A 24526-nucleotide genomic window follows, 5' to 3' on the forward strand; every position below is an offset into this window, starting at 1 on the left:
AAACCCTATTAGGGTGATGCAAAATTATGGTTTAGGGAAGGCGGTAGATTTAAGCAATGTGTTCAAAAATGAAAGGCAATCGGAGTTACATGTATTGATTCAAAAAATGAAAGCACAACGGCGCCAAGATAGACACAGACCCCACCAGCCAATCAATCAACACAGTCCGCTTGGTGCACACCTTCCCAGGACACTCACCCTTCTTACGTGGGATCTAGTGAGACTTGCGAGTAGTCACCCACCCCACTTTCTCTCACCCAAAATTAAAAAAAAATCAGTTCCTCACGCGGTCCTACTAGAGTCTAGCTTCTAATAAGTCTAACTAACTAATCCCCCCGCCCCTTCCTCCCTATACGGCGTCGGTCACCGATCCCCGCTTGACACGTCAAATTAAAATATTAAAGATTATAGAAAAACCTCTCTCTCTCTCTCTCTAGATTTTCTTCTGCGAATTATATTTAGTAAAAAACGAAAATCAGAATTTGGATTCCTGGAAAAGAAATTCAATACAATATTCTGCGGAATCTGAAATCCTAGTCCTGACTCCTGAGTGAGCGACGAAGAATAAGAAGAAGAAAAAGAAATGAGCGATCAAGTCACTTAGTTAGGTTTGTTAGGTCTCTCTCTTTCTCTCGCGCTGATCTGATCTCGCGGAATCCACCTCATAAAACGATTCCGCGAGAGAGAGAGATTATAAGAACCGAAACGATGTCGTCTTCGTCGAAGGTAATATACGAAGGATGGATGGTCCGATACGGTCGGAGAAAGATCGGAAGGTCTTTCATCCACATGCGCTATTTCGTGCTCGAGTCTCGCTTGCTCGCTTACTACAAGCGAAAGCCCCAAGACAATCAGGTACTCTCTTCTCTTCTCATTCTTCTCTTTTCATTCTTCTATTTACCTTTTTACTCTGCTTTTTTTTATTCTGATTTTTTTGCTTTTAACAAAAGAAAAAAAAAGTGATTTTTTGTTGTTGTTGAAAAACATGATATAGGTTCCAATTAAGACTATGGTAATTGATGGAAACTGTAGAGTGGAGGATCGAGGGTTGAAGACTCACCATGGGCATGTAAGTTGTTGTCAGTTTCATTTCACAATCAATTCACCTCGATTATGACTAATAGACTATATTGAATTGTATCAATGTATTGTTAATAATTGTGAGTATCGAACTGAAAATCTATGTACTTATTATTCGTTGCTGCAGATGGTTTACGTTTTGTGTGTTTACAACAAGAAAGAGAAGCACCATCGAATTACGGTCTGTGGTTTATAATCATTGTCAATTACTTTTTACAAATCACACATTTATTTTATGTGCTTTTTACACTTATTTATTAAGTTATGAGAGTATTTAATTAGTCATTAGAGAAACCTTGGACCCTTTTTTTTTTTGGTTGTTGGACAATTCGATAATAGGAGGTGGGGTGATTTGAAATTTTGAACCCTAGAAGTCTCCATTGGAAACATTAGAAGGTGCCAGTTGAGCTACAATGCTCTTGGTCTACTGTGTGGATATGTAATCAATAAAGGAAAAGAACCAAAGTGGGCACAGCACAAGTATATGGTTCAATTAAAAAAAGAGACCCCCTTAGGCCTTTTCAGTCCTTTCAATTCAATTAAATTGCACTTTGGTCTATGGAAATTTTTTTGGCTAGCTTTGTGTACTTTGTCGTTGTGTGATGATATCCGTTGGGTCGTGTTCTTGTTCCAGATGGCAGCATTCAACATCCAGGAGGCATTACTCTGGAAGGAAAAGATTGAGCTTGCCATTGATCAGGTCTGTTGTTTTCAAACTTCATGGTTTTAATTTTCCAACTTACTTGCTTCGACCTCCAACTAATCTGTGTTGTTGATCTGCTCTTTGATATTGTGGCTCCCATTACGTCTTTTGGGTGAAAATAAGAATGTCCCTGGTGAATCATTAAAACTTGTTGTTTACCAAATTTTTATATATTTATGTGCAGAAGAATATATGGTTCCTGCATTGTAAGTTTTGGCGCATATGGTACTCATTGAATGTTCATGTGTGCAGCATCAGGGATCACAAGTTGCAAACGGTAACAAATATGTTTCTTTTGAATATAAACCTGGGATGGATAATGGGAGGACTGCTTCATCATCTGACCGCGAAAGTCAGTAAGTACTTTACTAAATTAGCTTTTCTCTTCTTCTTTTAGTCGTTATTATTAGTAGATGAAATTTATTTCGATCCCCGGCAATGGTGATATTTTTTTAATACCTATATAAAAAAAAGAAATTTATGTGTAGTATTTGCATTATGTTACAATTCTATTAAACGTTTAAAAGATTTGACTGATATAGATTAGTATTTTAGCTTTGTTTTCTGCACTTGTTTTTGTTATAAACTTTAAACTGCTATTAGAGAAATGCTTCTCTGCATTTTATGTGCAATGTTAGCATAATTATTTATGTTTCTTGATTTGAATATACCCATATTAGATGTTTCATAGACTTGACAGATGTAGATTTAGATATTTGCTAGTAATTAATTTATAAATACCTTTTCCCTTTTTTCCTTTTAAAATCTTGTATTAAATTCTTTTTTTTTTTGATAAGTCAAAATCTTGTATTTAATTCAATTTATCTCTGGCCTAAGATTAATTTTTGTCATGTTGCTTTGTTCATGTGTAATTGGGTAATGTTGGTTTGTCTTGTATCTGTTGCCTTAATACTGTTTATGCAGCTTATGTTGTGTTTTTGATTGCATTACTGAGAAATTGTTCCGTATTCAATATTGTACTCTTGTACTTTGTATTGCTTATAAAATACATGATTTTTATTTGTTCTCCCTGCTTCATAAATAATAATCTTCGATTCTTTTGTGCAGGTTCAGTGCACAAGAAGATGAAGATGATTCTAATCCAAATTTGTCGCGGAGAACAACGATTGGAAATGGTTTTCTTTAAATCCTTTTCTTTTTTTTTTTGTTCCAGTAGATGCATTCTTTACTTGAATCTCATTATCTTTATATAAGTGGCACAGGTCTTCCGGATTCAGTGTTTGACTGGACGCGTGAATTAGACTCAGAATTATCGAACCATAATACTAACAATCAAGCATTTTCTAGAAAGCATTGGCGTCTTCTTCAATGCCAAAACGGCAAGTATTTTCTTACATCCTTTATTAGCAGTTTAGCTTAGAATGAAAATTTTTAGAAAACTTGCTTAAGGAATTGGATTTGGTGATATGATTGGTGTATGATGCAACATGTAATGGCATAGCCAAATAGATGAATCACTTATGATTTCTTTTTGTTAACATTGACAGGACTTCGCATTTTTGAAGAACTTCTGGAAGTTGATTACCTTGTATGGCATTGTTTCTTTCTTTCTCTTACATGACATGATTATAATTCGGTAGTTTTAGTTCAAGATCATTACTTATGGTTTTCCTTCTGCAGCCACGAAGCTGTAGTAGAGCAATGAAAGCTGTTGGTGTTGTGGAGGCTACATGTGAAGAAATATTTGAACTTGTTATGAGCATGGATGGGACACGGTTTGAGTAGGTGTTTTCCCTTTTCAAATAATTCTTTTACAGATAACCCTAAAAGCGCATTGCTGTACTGCCCTTGTTGTATGCAGCAAGAGTTCACTATTTATACCTGCATGTGTGCATGTTCATGTTTAGGAACATTTACTTAGACATCTGGACCCTTTGTGCTATTTATACAAGAATATATAAAAAACTTTGGTTGGAACATTTAGTGGTTCCCTCACAAGCAGTAGGAGATAAAGACCTGTACAGTAATACTATCGTCTAAAATGAGTGTTGCTCAGTGTATTGAATAATTACAAAGGGATTTTCTATGGGGAGGGGTGGGAGATGAGTTTAAATATCACCTAGTTAGTTGGAGGAGTGCCTGTGGACCACTTCAAAATGGGGGATTAGGCATCCGAGACTTGGTCCTTTTTAATAAGCTCTGTTGGGGAAGTGGTTGTGGTGGTATGCAACGGAGAGGGATGCTTTTAGGGGACGGGTAGCGGACACTAAATATGGCAGTATGTGGGGGGTTGGGGTTCTAATAATGTATAGGGGCCTTATGGGGTTTGCCTTTGGAAGAGTATCAAGAAGGGGTGTGATATGTTTAATCATTTTGTCAGCTTTAAGGTGGGTGATGGCTCTTCTATTAAATTCTGCCATGATTCTTGGTGAGGGGGGCTTCCTCTGAAAGATAATTTCCCAGAGTTGTATGGCATTCCACATATAAGAGCTGCATTGTGGCAGAGCTAATATCTTTCTCAGGGGATAGATATCATTGGAATGTCATTTTTACCCAATTGGTGCAAGATTGGGAGTTAGCGTTGATTGCCTCCTTTATGGATTTGATTTAAAGGGTGGTTTAGGATGGAAATAGATTATGGGCATTGGGAAAAGCAAATAAATATGCAAAGGTGGAAGTGCAGCAGTTTGGAAATCCTTGTAGCGCAATTGGCATTTCCTGGTGTTTCCAACAGAGATGAGGTTTCAAATCTCCGCTCCTCCATTGTAGCTATAGAACTACCCAAAAAAAAAAAAAAAAAAAAGAGTTATGTACTCTATTTGAAGGACTATCTGAAAGCTAGAAGGTTTTAAAACAGTATTTCTGGTGGTCGTTGAAATTGTTGCTTTTCAAGTTAACCATATTGTTTGGAAAATTAAATTACTTTTTGTGGGCAGGCTTTCATCTTATTATATGCTTTATTCCTCTCTTTGGGATAAATTTGATCTTCTATTGGTTAACCAGTCTTGGTTACTTTTCTTGGATTATACTTTTCACCTCTTGGCTAATCTCTTTTTGTTTAGAAAGCATTTTATGGAAAGTTGACCCATTTTCCTCTGTTTAGTTGTGACTCTGAAAATGAGATAGAAAACATTTTCTGTTGTTGACTCGGATGAAAAATCATTTACATTTTTTGTAATTTCAAATAATTATTTGAACAAAAACTTTCATTCATGGAACCCTAAATTGGAAAACAATGTCTATTTTTTTGGGCCATTTAGGAGCCTCAGATCAAAACAGATCCCAAATTCTGAATTTACGTGACCAATTGAATGAGAAAATAATTGACTTGATTAAAAAAATTCAATGGTGGTCAATTGTCAGTCTATGGAGAGAAATTCTCATGGTTTGGAGATTATTTGTGGTGATTTGTTGAGTATGTGACATTCTTGTGAAATGTTTCCACTCTATTGAGTTTGTTTTCTATAGATCATAGAAAATATATCATCTTGGCTTGCGATTTTTATTGTACCGAACACCCGGATATGCAGAAAATACTTTCCACTAAAACAAACAGAGCCTTAATTGCCACAGTTGTGCAATCACAACTAACATCCTTTTGTCACTTTTATTTTTTATTTATCAAACAAATTTTTTATTTATTTTTAGAATTCGATAGTTGGAGAAGGGAGATTTGAACCCTAGGTGTCTGTTGGAAACACTAGGAATTGCTAATTGAGTTACAAGGCTCTTGGCTTAACATCATCTGTCACTTCCTATATGTTGAAGCATGCATTATATTGAAGATCAAGCGTCTTTTTTTTTTTTTTTTTTTTTGGAAATTTCATTGTTGGTCCGTGTGCTTCTATTTTAATTAGTTTTCTGAGGACTATGCCAGATTACCTCATTATGATCTTAACACTCATCGTATCATAAATCTCCTGCCTTCCTCATGTACAAGGAAGACTTGCTGTAATATTTATTGCCCAAGTCATGTTCCATGGTTGCAAGTACTTTTGAGATGCATGACCACATCTTTCTCTGATGCCTTTCAGACTAAAATGAGGAAGCACAAGAATTAGTTATAATGACTAGCAATTGTGTCTTTAAAAAATTGACTAGCAATCAAGTATGCCATTTTCTTATAGGTTGTCCAAATACTACCTCATGCTTATTCTTAGTGATTGATAATCCCCTTTAGAAATTAGTTCATGATTAAGGGATTTTCCCCCAAATGGCATTTACTACACTGTCAATAGCTACTGAAAATTGTTGATCCATTGAGATTAAACCAGCCAAAATTGCATGGACCTGATGTCTTGACGATAGAAAATAACTGCAGGAAGCAATTCCTTAGGGGGTTTGTTTTGGAAGCTTGAAATCTCTTTAGGGGGTTGCATACAAGATCTTTATTATCCTTTGTTTTTCAATGTCATAGGTAGTTTACACCCCAAGTGTTTTCTTTTAAATCATATGCTGATCTGTGAACTAGAGGGCTGTCATATGCATTGATCTATATGATTAGGGGTTGTCTACAATGTTAAATTATGTTGTTTGGATTTCTTTTTTGTCTACAATTCTTTTTTTACCATCCCTTCGCATGTGGCTAATAAGATTGAGAAGATTCAGAGGGACTTCTTGTGGGGGGAATCCAAGCTTCATTTGGTGGGATGGGATAAGGTGTGTGCTCCTAAGGTTAATGGTGGTTTGGGTATAAGGAAGTTATCTACTTTTAACAAAGCTTTACTAGGAAAATGGCTATGGCGGTTTGGGGTTGAGGAGACTTGTCTTTGGAGGAGGGTGGTGGCTCTGAAGTTTGGGGAAGAGTGGGGGGGTTGGTCTTCCAAACTGGGCAGGGGTGTTCATGGGTGTGGCTTATGGAGAAGTATCCGAAAAGGATGGGAGGTGTTTAGCAAACACATCCGGTTTGAGGTAGGGGTGGGGGATAGAGTGAAGCTTTGGACGGACTAGTGGTGTGGGGACTCACCACTCCATCTTTCTTTCCCGGTGATGTACGGGATTGCTTCTAATAGAGAGGCTTCGGTGGCCTCGTCTCTTGAACGTTTGGGGACTGAGGCTCGGAGAAGTTGGAAGGTTCTTTTACTTAGGAATCCAAATGATTGGGAGACGGGTGTGGTGGATGACTTCCTTCAAATCATGGGTTCTAACTTACCTCAATCTGAGCAAGGAGACCGCATGGTTTGGAAATTGACGAAGAAAGGGGTTTTTGACATCCGCTCGTTCTACAATAAGCTCCGAAGCTCCCTGCCTATTACCTTTCCTTGGAAAGGTATTTGGAAGGCTAAGGCTCCTACTCACGTCTCCTTCTTTGTTTGGACTGCGGCTTGGGAGAAGATTCTTACAGGGGATATTTTGCGGTATAGAGGATTCGATTTTGTAGATTGGTGCATTTTGTGCCGTTGTAATGGGGAGTCGGTGAATCATTTGCTTCTCCATTGTGACAAAGCTTATCTGTTGTGGAGCATGGTTTTTAGATCCTTTGGGATTTCTTGGGTTTTGCCAAGATCAGTTGCAGATATGCTTTTAGGTTGGTGGAGTTGGTTTGGAAAGCATTCTTCTGGCGTTTGGCATCTAGCTCCGTTGTGCCTAATGTGGTGTATTTGGAGGGAGCGTAATTGGCGTACGTTTGAGGATAGGGACAAGTCTGATGACCAGCTGCTCACTTACTTTAGTGGCTCTCTTTTTGATTGGTCTAGGGCTTGGGGACTCACCTCTAGTGATTCTATCCCTATGTTCCTTAGTTCTCTTCTCTGTAATTAATTTGCTTGTTGTTGTCTCCGTTTGTTTTCTTTTTCTTCTTCTCCTTTTTTTGTTTGTTTCCTTCTCTGTATTCTCTGTTCTGCCTTGTGTTTTCATGAGGTAGCTTTTAATATATTTCTTTCTTACTTATCAAAAAAAAAAATTTCTAGGATAATAAACTCATATGCAGATGTTGTAGAATGGAATATAGATTAGTTTGCACATGTGGTACTCAGACTCTCAGAGGTAATTCAAAATAGTTTAAACTGATATATTTTTTCAACTTTAAAAGCTTTATTACGCATGACTTGCATTTTATTCTATTTTGGATCTTTTGTTGCTTCATTTTGTTATTGGCGGTCTTCATTTGCTATTTAATTGGAATATTTTGGTGATTGGCTTCTGTTGTAAAAGGTGTTTGAATATTTATGTTTAAATCTCAGTGTTTCATGTCTGTGTTTAATACAACATTCAGACATGTATTTCTGTCCTTGTGTGCACCTATATGACTATGCCCATGTAACGTGATCTCATGTGGCTTTAGAGCATTTGAATTACTCTGTTTTCTTTTCTAAAAGATTTTCTTTGTGGATCTAAAAAGCTCCAGAATGTTTTGACTTAGCCCCAATTCCATGTTTAAAATATAATTTTCTTGTCTTGTTTGTACTCCTAAAGTGTGTTGTTTTTTTCCTCCCTTTCCATGCGTTGTACAGGTGGGATTGCAGTTTCCAGTATGGTAGTTTAGTTGAGGAGGTAGATGGACATACGGCATTACTTTATCACAGACTTCAGTTGGACTGGTTTCCGATGTAATGTTCTCTCCAAATTAATGCGTTAGAATTTATATAATTTTTATATTACTGCAAGCATGAGTTAATAGATTTTTGAAGAAAAATTATCAAATCCTGGTGCTCCTTTGCTTACCCAATTACAGCTTCCCAACTGATCATAAAGTGAGCATCTGGATGTGTTCTAATCTCTGCAAGTTTATTTCGTTGTGTTACAAATTTTTTTACACCCCCAAAATAATGGTATTTGTGTGTGTTGTGGGGATATACCTAATATGCATTGTTATAGTCATGAGTAGTTTGCTATTAGTGTTTTATTTGAAGATTGCTAACTAGAGAGGTTGCTCATTGGAGTTGGGAGTTTGAGGGATACTCCCAGTGGTTCCACCACCTCTTGTGGTGCCTGGGCACTAGGGTTTGAATCCAACCAGCGCCCCTCCCCCTATATAAAAGAATTCATTATACTGTATGGAAAATGTCATAATTCTCTCTAAAAGTTGTTCCTAGTCCATGTTTTTAACTTCAGCTAGTGCTTTAGGAACATCATTTTGTTAATTTGTTTTTGTCTAGGTTGAATGTTTGGATTAACTGGGCTCTTTTGCATTCTTATCCTTGAGAACTACTTTAAAAATGCTTTCCCCCCCCTCTTGTACGTCTTCTAGAGGACTTTCTATCTATTATAATTTCATAATTAATTTTGAAGACCTGTTGTTTTAATTATTTGTCTTTGACTCTTTGTTCAAGGATAAGTTTTTTTTTTTTTCCTTTTAAATGTCATATCATAAAATTTTTTTTGTTGTAGTTTTAAGTTTTAGTCGTTTCAGTTGTCAGGAAGAAAGCTTCCTCCTTCCTTTCTAAAATCGTATGCATAATATCTCTTTAACTGTACCTACCAATCCATGCTGTTGCAGGTTTGTGTGGCCTCGTGATCTTTGTTATGTGCGATATTGGCGCCGAAATGATGATGGAAGTTATGGTAAGTGTTCTGGTTTTTTACCTCTTATTTGGTCACTATCATTTCTTTTATTAGAAAATTTCACGTTTGCTTTCTTCTTGTTTTGCAGTTGTCTTATTTCGTTCTAGGGAGCATGAGAACTGTGGTCCACAGCCAGGATATGTACGGGCACATATTGAGAGTAAGTTCCTTGTTATCTTCTTTGCTTATGCCTGAGGCATAATTACTAAGAATTTAAGAGATGGAAACCATTTGTTTCGTTCTCTATATTGAACCATGTATAACATTATGTATTTGAACTTTCCCAGGTGGAGGATACAACATTTCGCCTTTAAAACCTCGAAATGGGAGACCAAGGGCACAGGTACAGCATCTTATGCAGATTGATCTGAAAGGATGGGGTGTAGGTTATGTATCATCATTTCAGCAACACTGTCTCCTTCAAATGTTAAATAGTGTCGCTGGTGAGTTCCTTCCCCTGCTTTTAATTTGTAAAATTTGGAGTGTTATTGCATGTTGTTATCATTTTTCAATGTCTTTGTTATGTTTATATCTAACTTCTCTCTGCTTTGGCTATTGAGGGGAGGTGTGAAAGGAATTTGTGATTGTGGGGTTGGAATTTGGGTGATTATTGTTGGATTCTGGGTTTTCTTTGGTTCTGTCAGCATCTAAACTATTAAAGTTTTTGTATTAAAAAAATAATATAACTTCAATAGAATTTAGAATCCCCAGTTTCTCACGAATAATACAAAGGAATGCCTTATTCACTGGTAATGTGGGTTTGCAACTTTTTTGTTCATAGTTGCTTGTCAACCCTTCAAACCCAGGCCATCAGCAATTCCAACTTGTGCCAAATTTTTTTGCATTCACATGCTATACAATACAAGAGCCTGTGACAGTCCAATTTTTTTTAACACTGTTACTATAGCAACAGTGTTCAACTGGAGTCCGCAACAACTGCTGTTCATAAAGTTTTTCTTTTGTATAAATTGAATTGCAGTTTGCATAAAATTTAGCTTTTACTATTCGTTCTTGTCCTAGGTGAGATTCCAGCTAGAAATCATGATGCAGGCAGCAAGAAGCCAATATTATTTAATTCAATTTTAAGAGCCAAATAATTTGTAATTTTCTGGTTTATAGGGATGGGTTGTACTAATAGTCCATTGGGTCTAATTTTGGTTTTATTTGAGTTTAGTTATTTAATTTGGGTTTAGTAGTGAAGCCCAATGAATTTAAGGCCAAGTCCAAGTCCTATTAGAAGTTTCTAGAAGTCCAAGTTTCATTAGGAATATGTTTTAGTTATCTATTTTTATGGATGCAATACACTCAATTCAAGGAGAAGAATACTTTTATTTATTTTTATTAGGAATAAGTTTTAGTTATCTATTTTTTTTTTGATAGATAATAACAGTTTTATTGATAAAAAAGCACAATGAATTTACGATAGTAAACGCACTGCATTGAAAAGAATACAAACCAATCAAATAGAAAGGCTAACAGAAATAAGGAAATCAAACAAAAAGTGACAATGCGTAAACCCCCAAACCCGGGACCACTCAAACAAAGTCCTGAGTAGCAAAGACTTCACACAGTCTACAAGTCTCTCAGTTTCCTCAAAAGTACGGGCATTGCGCTCCTTCCAAATTAACCTCATAATACAAGCTGGAACCATATTCCACACTTTTGAAGTGTGACTCCCCAACCAATTCCACCATGCAGTAAGAAAAGAAACAACATTCTTCGGCATCACCCACTGAACCCCAAACGAACGAAGGACTTCAGTCCACAAAGTATAAGCATACTTACAATGGATCAATAAATGATCCACAGTTTCCTCTTCACATCGACAAAGGCAGCACCAATTCACAAGAGGTAATGTCTTCTTAATGAGGTTGTCTATAGTAAGAAGCCCACCCCTGGCAGTTGTCCATAAGAAGAAAGCCACCCTTTTAGGTACCTTAACACACCAAATGCTCTTCCAAGGAAAAGACACCACTGGAGTTGCTAGCAATGAATTATAGAAAGAGCGCACATCAAAAACACCACTACGATTCAATTGCCATATCATGGTATCATCACCCCCCCTAGGTAACTTAGAAGAGATATACGCAAAGAAATCATAAAAGATCCCTGTCTCCCAGTCTTGAAATGCACGACGGAAACATAAGTTCCAGCTTCTACCACCCCCATCCGAATCATAATCAACCATTTCTGAAATCATAGCTTCCTTCTTCACCGCAATAGCAAACAGTGCTGGATATAAATCTTTCAAGGCAGTAGGGCTACTCCAAGGGTCGTGCCAGAATCTGATACGAAAACCCTCTCCTGCCGCATACAACACATGACCAAAGAAACTCTCAGCCCCCTTCCTAATGTTCTTCCACATACCACAACCATGAGTCCCTCTAACAACTCTAGTACACCATCCCTCACTGGCCTCCCCATATTTGGAAGCTATAACCTGCCTCCATAACCGTGTGACCTCATTTCCAAATCTCCAGAGCCACTTCCCAAGCAAAGCTTGGTTAAACAGCCCAATTTTCCGGATCCCCAAGCCACCAGACTCCACTGGCCATACAACTTTCTCCCAAGCAACAAGTGAGAATTTAAAGACCTCATTAGATCTCCCCCAAAGGAAATCCCTCTGAATTTTCTCTAATCTGTTCGCCACATGTTGTGGGATAGTGAACAAAGATAAATAATAAGTAGGGAGACTTGATAAAGTACTCTTCAATAAAGTAAGTCTACCTCCTTTTGACAAATATAACTGCTTCCAACCTGCAAGCTTTTTTTCCATCCTTTCAATGATAGGGTTCCAAATTGAGGAATCCTTATAATGTGCCCCCAACGGCATCCCCAAATAAGACATGGGTAAACAGCCTACCTTACAACATAAGATATGAGCTAAAGCATCCAAGTTCCCAACCTCACCAACCGGCACAATCTCACTCTTGCCAACATTTACTTTCGGTCCTATGATAGCTTCAAAGAAAATTATGGATGTAATACACTCAATTCGAGGAGAAGAATACATTTTTTTTAATAAAAAATTTAGAGGCTATGAAGCTTTATTTGAGGTTTGTGTGATACAACCTTCTTCCAAGGAAGTCCTATGTATGATGCACACATGGTGATGCAGGAAAAATTTAGGGATTTGTCTACATTTAGTTGTGGTGGGTTTAGGGTTAGGAAAGAAGAAGAATTAGAGAGAAGTTAAGGCTGTTTAGGGGTTGTGTGAACAGTAACCCTAGAAAGAAAGAAGAGAGAAAGAGAAGAAACAAAAAAGGCCAACAAGCCTATTGCTCAAAACACTCAATTTTATTAATCAACTCATTCTACCCCTTTAATACATTGAGCACCCTATATATATAAAGACTTTTACTTGCACTAGGTAGTATTAGGATTCCTAATAGTACAAAGACTACTATTTAACCCTAATAAATTAAACCAAAGCCCATACATAATGACCCATAATTAAATAAGACTCGTTAATAAAACCTATGACCTATAACTATGGCCCATACTCAACAATTGTAAAATTACTAAAATACCCTTGACTTAAGAATAACCAAATAAAATATTAAAACTTAATTAACTACCATAGACACTTATTCTTGGGCTTTGCCTTGTCCTTAGGCTTCCAAAGAGAATATCCTTTCTTTAACCATGTTATGATTCTGCCATCACATGGACATGCACCTATTTTTTTCTGGCTAAGTAACACATGGATTTTTCACCTTTTAAACCCTAAAATCCAAATTTCAAAACCCTAAGCCTCCCATCCATGTGGTTAATGTTCACAGCCCTGGAACAGCAACCCAGATCTTGGGTTTTCCCCTTTGTTGCATCCTCAAATCTTTACTATTACTTTTCCCAATTAGAAACTCTCTATATATATATAGTTATATTTTTTTTACTATGTTCTAGCCATTAAATTTCAGCAATGATACAAAAGAAGACATGAACGCGTGCACGGCCCCAACTGCCTCGGGGGGGGGGGGGGGGGGGGGGGGTGTGTTAAAATTTGTTACTTTTTTGTGAATGAGCGTCGGCTCAAAAGGCATTTTTCTCTTCCCACAAGAATGGATGGATGGTGAGGTGGTCAAAGGCCATTGGTGCATGTGTAATTTACTAATAAGAGAGAATGTTTGTAACATTTTAAAGACTTTGTTTGTAATTTCAGAGTTTGATGTACTGCTACCCATGTACACCCCCCAGTGTATCTGGAATTTTAATTAATACAATTTCATTATTTATCCAAAAAAAAAAAAAAAAAACATTTTAAGGACTTTGTATCTCTTTTACTTATAAAAAAAGGGATTTTCTTTTCTCTTTCATCTTTGTTTCAATTTAAGTGCACTCTTCAGCAGATTGCTGCCACTTTTTTGTATTACTACTGATCTTTTGTGTTTTTTTCCCTTTCCTGCTTAAAATCTTGTTTGTGGTAGGACTGCGTGAATGGTTTGCTCAGACAGATGAGAGGAATGCTGCTCCAAGAATCCCTGTTATGGTTAATATGACATCAGCTTCTGTATCCTCAAAGAAGGGTGGGAAGCTGCATGAATCTTCCCTTCATCCTAGTGCACCTACTGATCAAATAAATGGTGTAAACAGAAATTCAGTGATGATGGATGAATACTCTGATGACGATGAGGAATTTCAAATAGCTGAGGCTGAACAAGAGGTTTGATTTGCTCAAATGCCTGGTATTTTCTTTATTCTCTCTCTGAAGTCTGAATGTAAGTTATTCCCATTTTTCAGTCAGACACGCCTGGGCTTGAGAGTGATATCAAGAGAACAGGTAGATGATCACTAGTTCTTTTGTTTTTTTTTTTTTTTTTGTTAGAAAGAAAAAAATATTGTAGCAGATATATAGATATGGAACTAAGTGGAAGATCTGATCACAATATTTTTCTTGAATTGAAGCCTTGGAAGAAGAACCAGTGGACCAAATTGATTTGTCCTGTTTCTCGGGAAACCTCCGGCGTGATGATCGTGATAAAGCTCGTGATTGCTGGACGATTTCAGATGCAAACAACTTTAGAGTCCGAAGCAAGCATTTTTGTTATGATAAAACAAAGGTTTCCTATTAATTTGAGCTATTGGTTAGATTATTGGTTTTTTGTGGTTCAACTTTTAAGACCTTGTTTGCCTTGCTCTAACCAATTGTTGTCAAATATGTATTTGAAGATTCCTGCAGGAAAACATCTAATGGATCTTGTAGCTGTAGATTGGTTCAAGGACACAAAAAGAATCGACCATGTTGCTAGGCGTCAAGGATGTGCAGCACAAGTAAGTTTAGAAGCTAAACATTGTTTGGTTGTATACTATTTTGCAGTGGATTGAATATATACACTACCTTGTTTAAATGTATCGTTGTTTGTGAGTACTGAGTATGATGTAGAGCAAGCTTGATATGAAAACTAATGCAGCACAAAATTCTCCTAAGAAATTTGCCTTAGGAATCAACACTTAAGAGTTGACTAGAGTTGGCATCAAGCAATTGGAATAAATTCCAACTGAAATTATTCATCATGAACTTGTTTCCATAAGAGTGCAATAGCTTGCTTATGTAGACTATTATGACTAATCCTAATTGACTTGAGTCAATGACCAATTATTGAATTACAAAAATAACCATGACTTTAGGAAATAAAATAAAATACTAATAACTTAATTAACCAATAATATCTAAAATAAAATTAAATGGGTAAGTAGTAAAAACACAATTTAACAATTTACTAAACATAGTGAATTTTTTGTTCCTTAGATTAACGCTCACTAAAATGCATGATATTCAAAAAATGCTTTGTTGATTTTCAAGGAGATATGGTAATGGTTACAAAAAGCACCAATCCAATATCCAAGAATGCTGGTCCATACAGGATATTGGAGAAGATAAGTTCTAATGCTTATGTCCTTGAGTTACAATAAGACATGGGCATTAGAAATGTGTTTAATGTTGAAGATTTAACTTTTTATACTAAACATTATGTTAATGAGTATGAGGCACATGCTGTTGTAATTAGGTTGTCCCCAACCTCTAACGTAAAGGAAGAAATTTAGCATTCCCCTAACATAAAGGAAAAAATCAAAGATGTTTTTTTTTTTTTTTTTTGATAGATAAAAAAAAAAAAAAAAAAAATCAAAGATGTTTGGTAGACATCGCAACATAGATTTGTGGAGGGCTGTCCAACATTGTGTTTTATGGTGTCTTTGGCGAGAAAGGAACGGTAGATGCTTTGAGGGAAAGGAACGGTCGATTCTCGAGATTAAATCTCTCCTCCTCCACTCTTTGTTTGATTGGAGTACTGTTTTTACTTCTTTTTCTTGTTCTAATGTTTTTGTTATGCTTGATCATTCTAATTTACGAACTTGATGTACTCCTATCCATGTACACTACCAGTGTACTTGGGTATTTTGATTAACGAACCTTCGTTATTTATAAAAAAAAAAATTAATAATAAATAAATAAATTGTATCAATAAGAGATGGTTGGAACCAGAAATATTTGGTTAAATGGAAGAATTCTCCTATCTCAGAGTCTACTTGGATTAGTGCTAATGAGTTTCTAGGTATCAATGGTGACCTTTATGAGTGTTTTCATTCCCTTTTTTTCCTTGCAAGCGTCAAAGATTTTACAAGTTGGGGAGAGATGATGGGGAGCCTAATTGACAGCTCCCTCTGAATACTTATAAGTGACTAGGGAAAGTTGGTTTTAGTGCTCAAACATCTATTTGGGATATTTTGGATGATGGAGAGCTCTCTTGGGAGCTTGTTCAATTAGTCCAAGTTAAATTGAGTTTTTTTTTTTTTAAATTTTATTTTATTTATTTTATTTATTTTTTTAAATTTTTTGTAATTCGATAGTTAAATTGAGTCCTTTTTGATTTAGAAGTTCTTAAGAACTTTTCCTTTGTTATTATGATACTCAAAGAGGTTTGGATACCCTAGTTTCTAAAACATAAAATGAAAAAAAAAAGGTAATCCTAGTCTTTCTAGGAATAGGTTATATTAGAGACCCAATCCTCTTAGGAAAGGATTTAGCAATAACCTATATAAAGGATCTATTATAGTTGATAACATTCATAGTGGGATTATTTTAATAAAATTCCAACAACTTATTCAAGTGTCATTGCCTTCTTCTTGTGGTTGCTTAGTAAGGTGAGATTGCCTACTATTTTATCTTTCTTTATTTCTCATTCTATTCACCTGTTGTAACACTGAACAACTATCAAACATGTTCAAGATCCAATCTTTTTATTACCCAAACCCTTAAACCTCAGACCCCATTTAAGAATCCTTCAAGATCTCATTAAGAAATCTAATTTAGTGCTAAATTACTAAAGATTCTACATCACCTTCTCTCATCTTGTAAGATCAAGGTGGAGGGTGAGGTTTTGGATTGAACATCTGCAAAATCAGAGGACAGGTGTTGGTACTATGGCGAGTGCCTTCCACCAAAAGAGACAGGTCTCTAGTTTTAGTTTGGGAATCAGCCTCTCCAAAAAAATTTGGGAGCATGGCTGCCTACCATAACCTCTCCCATTCCCTGCAAAAGTGGGAGTTTTGTGCACTAGGTACAACCATGTGGTCTCATGTGTGTGTACTTTCCTTTCTCAATGACGTGTGAAGTCGAATAAAGATTTTATTGACTGGAATATTTCTAAAACGTCATCAGGCATGATACTATAGTATAGTCATTATTGCACTACCACTTTAATATATGGGGAATTGACAACAGGTGTGGATTATTTTATTTTGTTCTACTTGCACTTGGATGTTTCTCATGAACTTTGGGGAATTGAGTCATTACTAGACCAAGATGATATGGTTCAATTTATAGTTATGCATGCTTAAATTTCAGCAAAAAAAAAAAAAAAATTGAAAACTTGATTAAGTGATCAATCCATTTGATTTCAACTACAATTTATTTGTTGTTAATTCTTGAATAGGCTCTATTGATGTTTCTTGTTTTCAAACATTGTTATAGGTTGCCTTGGAAAAAGGGCTTTTCTCTTTCATTGTAAATTTGCAAGTAAGTTGATTTTTTTATCATAAATTTTCATTCAGCTTGTTGTGACTTTTATGCTTAAATGTATTGGGAGTTTGCAGTTGAATAAATGCTTTAATCTTACAGGTACCTGCATCAACACACTATAGTATGGTATTTTATTTTGTGACAAAGGAGTTGGTTCCTGGATCACTCTTGCAAAGATTTGTTGATGGTGATGATGAATTCCGTAATAGTAGGCTGAAGCTCATCCCATCAGTTCCCAAGGTATTTCGTTTCATTTTCAGTTCTATTGTGCTCCTCTTGGGGATTGCGTTCTCTAGAAACATCCTTTCATGCACTCTATCACACTCATGCCTCTATGCAGGCATAGATTTTATGCAAGCATGCCATGTGGATAATAATGCTAAGATGTTTAATTCCCAAGGACTCTTTAAATATTGGCTAGCTAATTGATAAATTACAAGTTGTCCCAAAAGCAAGTTTAAGTTGTTAGGAAATTGTGAATTTAATCATTTAATCGTAATTCTAACACTTTCTTTCCCGTGTGGGCCTAAACTCCCCCTTAATAAATGGGGCCCAATATGTAGGATTTTTAACATTTTAAATGGGAGATAGAGTGGAGACAGGATTCGAACTCAGAATCTCTTGCTCTGATACTATGATAAATTAATGATTGTCCCAATAGCTTAAACTGTTAGGAAATTGCGAATTTAATCATTTAATCATAATTTTAACACTAATAATGCTAAGATGTTTGATTGTGTGATCTCTCAATAGTCAATACTTGAATTTTAAGATATTGATTCCAAGATCACTTGTTGATTGGCTGAAGGTGTTAGGGGATTGACTTTTTTGTCTTTCTTTAATTTCATGGAGTTATGTAAATTTAGATTTTAGTTTTGTATTTATATTTTCCTTTTACCTAATTCTTGTATACTTCTCTTGTACCATGGCTACTGCCTTGTTGTTTTATGAATATAATTTCTGTTTTCAATCTGAAACTGAAAGGCATCACATATAAAAGTTTATAAAGTCTTGGTGACAAAGCTTATCATCAGGGATTTGTATAAATGTTTGTTGTATCATGGCACATCCTTTTTTTTGATAATCAGAAACTTTTATTAAGAAGGAAACAAACTACAACAAGCCACTGGACTCTCTAAACAGAGCAGAGGAGAAACAGTCCGGGCTAAAGCTGACATCAAAAGAGCCATAAAAATTGCAAAACAAAGACCACTTGGCTAAAATGTGGGCAGCCTCATTACAGATCCTAGGCACCCATCTAACAGCTACATTACTATAACCAGACGAAAAGGACCTCAAATCAGAGCATAAAAACCTGATTCTCCAAGAGGGAGACGCTGTTGTATCATGGCACATCCACTTTAAGGATATTACACTAATTAAATTTTAATCCTACTAACTTTGATGTAGCTATCATTTTGGTCTCTCAAGTTTCAAAATTTGCACCTCAGCCCTAATGTTGGTAAAAGTGTCAAGCGCAATTAAGCACATAGGCTCCAAGAGCCTATGCGCAAGTACAAGCGTGTGCACCTGATTGAAGTAAAGTGCATAGTTTCCAAATGTAATATCTCATAACTTCTAATAGAAATATTCGTAACATTCAATAAAAAATAATAATAACTCAAAATTTGTATACTTTACCTATTAGGTATGTGCAATTGTATAATGTTTTTAAGTTCAAATTTTACCTAAGTTATTTAAATTCTTAAAATTTTTTATAGTAAATTGAAACAATTTTCAATGCTCAATATCATAATAATCTAGTCGTAGAAAGTTTAAGCATAATATTTTATATAATTCTCTTGTGCTTTATAAAAGTACATAATCATGATAGTTATCATCAAATGATGTATTTGGTTCAATCAACATACATCTAAAAGTCAAAGACCAAAAACCACAAGAATTTTATATTAACCTTGTTTGTATCTTATGACATGTAAATAAAAAATTTGTTTGTGTAATACAACTCACATAAGGATAGTGGTTGTGTAGTAAATCATTGGTCCATGTCATTTCTTTCAAGATCAAGCAATTAATTTTGATGATCCATATCTTTTTTAGCAATAAAATAAAAAAGCGTGCCTAGGTGTGCTTTGTGCTTCTTCAAAAAGCTCTAAAAAGGGGTGCCTAAAGCGCCCTTCATTAAATGAGCCATTTTTTTGCCCATCAAAGCGTTGAGAGCTTGGGGCTTAGAGCTTTGAGCTTAAGCGAGTCTAAAGCACGCTTTTAACACACTGCTAAGCCCCCTTAGACTTTCAAATAGTTGTCATTTGGTACCTTAAGTTACAAAATTTGCAATTAACCTTGTAAACTTTCGAATTGCTATCATTTTGGTCTTTTGAGGGCTAATTGCAAGTTTTAACACTTAAGGGGCTAAAATGACAGCGACGCTAAAGTTAGACAGTAAAACGTGTTTTACCTTAAAGTATATATTATTACACATGTTTTTTCATTGACTCACTAATTAAAATTTATATTTTTAAGAGGCTAACTGTAAAGTTTTTACTCATGATTTTTGTAAAAAAAAAAAAAAAAATTTATATAATTAATATTGTAGGTGGCCTGTGAATTACATGCATTAATTCACGTACACACAATTTTGGATTTTGGACACTTCTTAAAGACTAAAAATTTGAAGCTGTCAAAGGTGCAATGGTGCATCTATCATCCAAAGCCAAATCCTAGCCCCTTGCCTTAAACTCAAATGAAGTTCAACCTAAACCATGAATGTTTTTTTTGGTTTTTTTTTTTTTGGGGGGGGTTGGGGGTGGGGGGTGGGGGAGAGGTGTTTAAGGAGAGCTCTGCTCGTGCCGTTTCCCGTGTCTTATCTGAATGGAGATGACTGTTGTGGGCCATTGTTGTTTATTATTCTTGACACCATTTACATTTTTAACTAGATTAATTGTAATTCAGTTATATAACTTCTTCAGTTTGCTTAAATGCTTAACAGCAAGGTACCTGGCCAACAAGCTCTAGCTCAGCTTTCTCTTCCCACAAGAATGGGGGAGGGGGTGAGATTGTAGGTTCAAAACCCTTTAGATGTGTAACTTAACAATAAAAAATAAATAAAAACATGAAATAAGAGGAATTGCCTACATAAGTAGTTGTGTACTATTTTGCATTCAAAATGCTATGCTTATTAATATGGAGTAAATTTACTTTTTATCACTTCAAGTTGGCTCTTGTTGGTATCCATTTTTAGCTCTCAAACGTAGCTCAATTCCAGCAAAAACAATTAAACCAGTGGAGTGGCCTGACCATTGGATTACCATATGCTTTTAAGTCATTCCATGCGACCTCTAAATTGTTTGATGCGTTTTTGTTTCCCCTGTACCATGTATATGCACACGGCAGGACAATCTTCAGTGATGATAATTTTTTCTGCAGTTTTCAGGGATTGCTTTTTTATTTTTATCCCCTTATTTTTTCAAATCGACAAAATTTAATTTTCACTTATATAAGAAATTGCTTTTCCTTTAGTCCTTTCTAGGGCTCTTGTGTCTGCTTTTTGTTTCTTTCCTTTTTCTTCCTTATTGACCTATCAAAAAAAGAAAGAAAACCTAACTCTTTGTTATCTCATGTGTTGAATCATGCAGGGCTCATGGATTGTGCGGCAGAGTGTTGGGAGCACCCCCTGTCTATTGGGAAAAGCAGTTGATTGTAACTATATCCGTGGTCCTAAGTACTTGGAAGTAAAGCTCCTTCAATGTCTTTAATACATAGTTAAATTCTTTTTGGCTAGTTTTTAAATGAGTGATTTAATAGTGAAGCTTATCTTAAACTTTTATTTTTATTGATATGGTTGAACATTGTTAATCTTCTGTAGATTGATGTTGACATTGGTTCTTCAACTGTTGCCAATGGAGTTTTGGGTCTTGTAGTTGGTGTAATTACAACATTGGTGGTAGACATGGCTTTTCTTGTACAGGTATGGTTATTTTAATGATGATATTATCTCAGCTTTTAGTTTACCAGGGGAGACTGCCTCTGAAGTCTTATATCGTCACACTTATACATTTGAGCAATCAATGTGGTTTAATTAAGTGCAACATTTCATATGGTAGCTGGCCACTAAAGTTAAATGAATTATTGGGAAAACACTTGGTAAAAAACTATATTGGATTTGATATCTTATTTGGGACACTTGGTATAAAAATAGTGTACTAGTTTAATCCTTTTTGGAGCTTCCACTATTATTGGTATAGGTGGGTTAGTTGGGTTAAACTTGGTTATTAAATGGACTTCTTCTGAAGTTTGACCACCCAACCAATCCAAATTCGTACGACACCCTTACGTCTATTGAGGCTAAAAGAGAAGCTACAAGCATTCAACTATATGAAGGAAAGACAAATTGAATCAAGAAAAATTACAAATTTTTTGTTTTAAGAGTTTTAATTTTTTATGTGGATATTAAAAATGAAAGGAAGCACAATGGATTTCTCTTTTTAGAGCTTTCTTTGGAACTCACTCATGGACAAAGACTTTCATGCTTTTGAAATCCTTTAGTCCTACAATATCTCCCTCATGTTCTAATTTATTATTATGAGCTAGATGATTAATCCAGGGGAAGTATAAATACCAGTCTAAGAAGGCCTAACTTTATAAATTTGTTAGGCTTGCATGCTTTTGGAATCCTTTTGTCTTCAATTTTAGTTTTACTCATTAAACTTTATCCTCAATTTTTGTTGACTATGGGCTGAGTATTATAACATGCCTAACTTTATAAATTTGTCATGTGAGCACACTGATGCTGCCTGTAAAATGCTCGATAGCAAACTCTGTTTATTTAACATTAGATTTACATTACAGTTATAATCTATTACTAGCAGTATGTTTATGCAATGTGCAGATTAATAAAACTTTTCTAATATTATCAAAATTTAAAGCTTAGTAAATAGTTTTTTTTTTTAATTTTTTTTATATTAAAAATATGCAGTTAAGTTAAATGGAAGAAGCACTTAGTTTTATCAAAACAAAAAATTATGGTAGATGATTAAAATAATATAAAATAAATAATGAAACTTGTATAAATTTCTTAAAACTCTAGTTAGAGTTTTGATTGTAGTAGTATGCTAAATCTTTTGAAATTTGGCAATTGAGCAAATTAATTTCTAATTTTAATAGTAATTATAGTGACCTATGGTGAAGGAAAGTCATATAATGTAATTCCTTATGATATGATGTTCCAGTATAATCTATGATAAATATTTATCAATAAATTAGCCATTAATTTTTTAAATTGAAAATATTTCTTTCCTTTGAAGAAGAGCACACTCTCACTCGAAAGGAATGGCCTTTTGAATTCTATTTTTAAATTCAACTTCAGAGGCAATAATTGAATTTAAAACAGGATAGATTTATAAATATTCTTTTTAATGTCCAAAAAGTTGATATGATAATCTTATAGGCGTGTTTGATCACTGAGGTGATGTGAGAGAGGTGACACTAACATGTGATTCAACTGACTTCTGCCTTTCAGGGCTTGATACAATTTATTATATTAATCTAGAGCTAAAGAAATGGTTAAATGACTGTTTTAATTGACAGGCAAATACTACTGATGAATTGCCGGAGCGGCTGATTGGTGCTGTCCGTGTTTCTCATATAGAGCTTTCATCTGCTATAGTCCCCAAGCTGGATCTAGATCCATCATGACAACCCAAGAATAGAGAAGATTGACCTGTATTGAATTTTTCAAAATCATTTGTTCAGATATAAAAATGTATTTCATTTCCCATTAGTTGCCTTATTGTGATTAGCAGAATGTATGTTTGTCAACGTTTTCCAATTGATTTTTGTATAAAATAGTAAAAACAGAAGCAGGGTTTTTTCTACGTACGGTATTAAATAAGATTACAGGATGGGGTAAATTGGTTTGTCATTATTTCTCTTTACTGAGTTATAATTCCTGTTTTTTTTTTTTTTTTTTTTTTTTTTTTTTTTTTTTTTTTTTTTTAACACACACTCCCACCCACGAGAACTGTTTGTGACATGGAAATTTATGTGAATTTAAGGTGTTTTGAGCCTTTGAGGTGTGTTTAGTTAATTTCATCGTTTATAGCGCCACACCTTTTCCCTTTTGTCTCTGGATCTAATTCCTACTTTAAGATATCGATATGAATAGAAAAGGCAGTGAGTCAATTTTAGTTTTGTTATACTTTTGAGCCGATAAAAACGTGTAGTTGGATTGGTGGTGGTTTTTTTTTTTTTCAGTAGTATTATTCTTTCATTTTGTGGGTTATGTGCAGAATCTTTTTATCATCTGTTTTGGGAGTGTTCAAAAGCTAGAGACACTTGGGCTCATTCACCTTTTCTCAGTTCTTTATCAGTGGTTCCTTTTAGGAGCTTTTTTGATTTTTTATGGTATATCATCTTGGAAGCAGATTGGAGTATGGAAGATATTGATCTAGCTATAACTATTGCATGGGCTCTATGGTATAATAGAAATGAAGTGATTCATGGGAAGCCGAGGAAGGCAGGTCTGAAGTTGGTTGACTGGTGTAAGAACTACCTAGATGAATATTGGTCAGCAAACAGAACATCAGTGAATCCACCAGCTCATTTGGAAGTAGCTTGGTCTCCTTCTAATTTTCCTTCTTATAAAGTTAATGTGGATGCTGCAAGGTTTATGGCTCAAAAGGCTGTAGGTGCTGGTGTTATTATTTGAGACCATGAAGGAAAATTCATTGCAGGTTTAAGCAAGAAATTCCATGCTCCACTGGGGATTATCGAAGCTGAAGCAAAGGCATTTGAAGCCGGTATAATCTTTGCTAAGGAGGTGGGAATCAGAGACTTGGTTTTAGATGGGCTCAAAGACTTGGTTTTAGAAGGGGACTCATTGTTTGTTGTACAGGCTCTAAAGCAAGTTTCGAATGCTCCATCAACTGTTTCTAGTCTGATATATGGGATGCTAGCTGAATGTAATGAGTTTAGGAAAGTGTCTTTCTATCATGTTAAAAGGCAAGGCAACAAGCCTGCTCATTTACTAGCAAAACAAGCTCTTGACTTGGATGATTTTTCTGCTTGGATTGAAGAGTGTTCTTATTTTTTAGAACAAATTCTTGTCCATGATGATGTATCTGTTTCTTTATCTTCATAAATAAAGTTTTAGTCTTTCTATCCAAAAAAAAGAAAAAGTCCTTCGGCTCGTAAAATAATCATCCGCTCACCCATATGTTTCCAGCCTTTGCATACTTATCATCATCATTATTATTATTTTTATGGTGAGAGATTAATTAAAGACAAATGTGATGATTTCT

At 35.2% G+C, this 24526-nt stretch overlaps 2 protein-coding genes across 2 annotated transcripts; both read left to right on the plus strand.

The window, feature by feature from the left end:
- The first annotated feature begins 241 nt into the window (after window positions 1-241).
- LOC115970968 (protein ENHANCED DISEASE RESISTANCE 2) lies at window positions 242-23204 on the plus strand. The gene is made up of 22 exons (XM_031090610.1): window positions 242-855; window positions 995-1069; window positions 1208-1261; window positions 1715-1780; window positions 2036-2139; window positions 2852-2919; window positions 3007-3123; window positions 3292-3332; window positions 3425-3525; window positions 8197-8292; window positions 9183-9247; window positions 9336-9407; window positions 9535-9690; window positions 13675-13910; window positions 13988-14027; window positions 14153-14307; window positions 14417-14518; window positions 17220-17264; window positions 17367-17507; window positions 20864-20959; window positions 21094-21195; window positions 22815-23204. Exons 1-22 carry the CDS (start codon window positions 709-711, stop codon window positions 22920-22922), a joined length of 2187 nt encoding a protein of 728 aa, XP_030946470.1. The 5' UTR covers window positions 242-708; the 3' UTR covers window positions 22923-23204.
- A 454-nt stretch (window positions 23205-23658) lies between these two features.
- Window positions 23659-24366, plus strand: LOC115971614. Its single transcript, XM_031091616.1, has 2 exons — window positions 23659-23914; window positions 23960-24366. The coding sequence occupies exons 1-2, from the start codon at window positions 23659-23661 to the stop codon at window positions 24364-24366; spliced, it is 663 nt and encodes a 220-aa protein (XP_030947476.1).
- The last annotated feature ends 160 nt before the right edge of the window (window positions 24367-24526 follow it).

Source organism: Quercus lobata, chromosome 12 (genome assembly GCF_001633185.2).
Source record: "Quercus lobata isolate SW786 chromosome 12, ValleyOak3.0 Primary Assembly, whole genome shotgun sequence".
In the NCBI taxonomy this organism is placed as follows: Eukaryota; Viridiplantae; Streptophyta; class Magnoliopsida; order Fagales; family Fagaceae; genus Quercus; species Quercus lobata.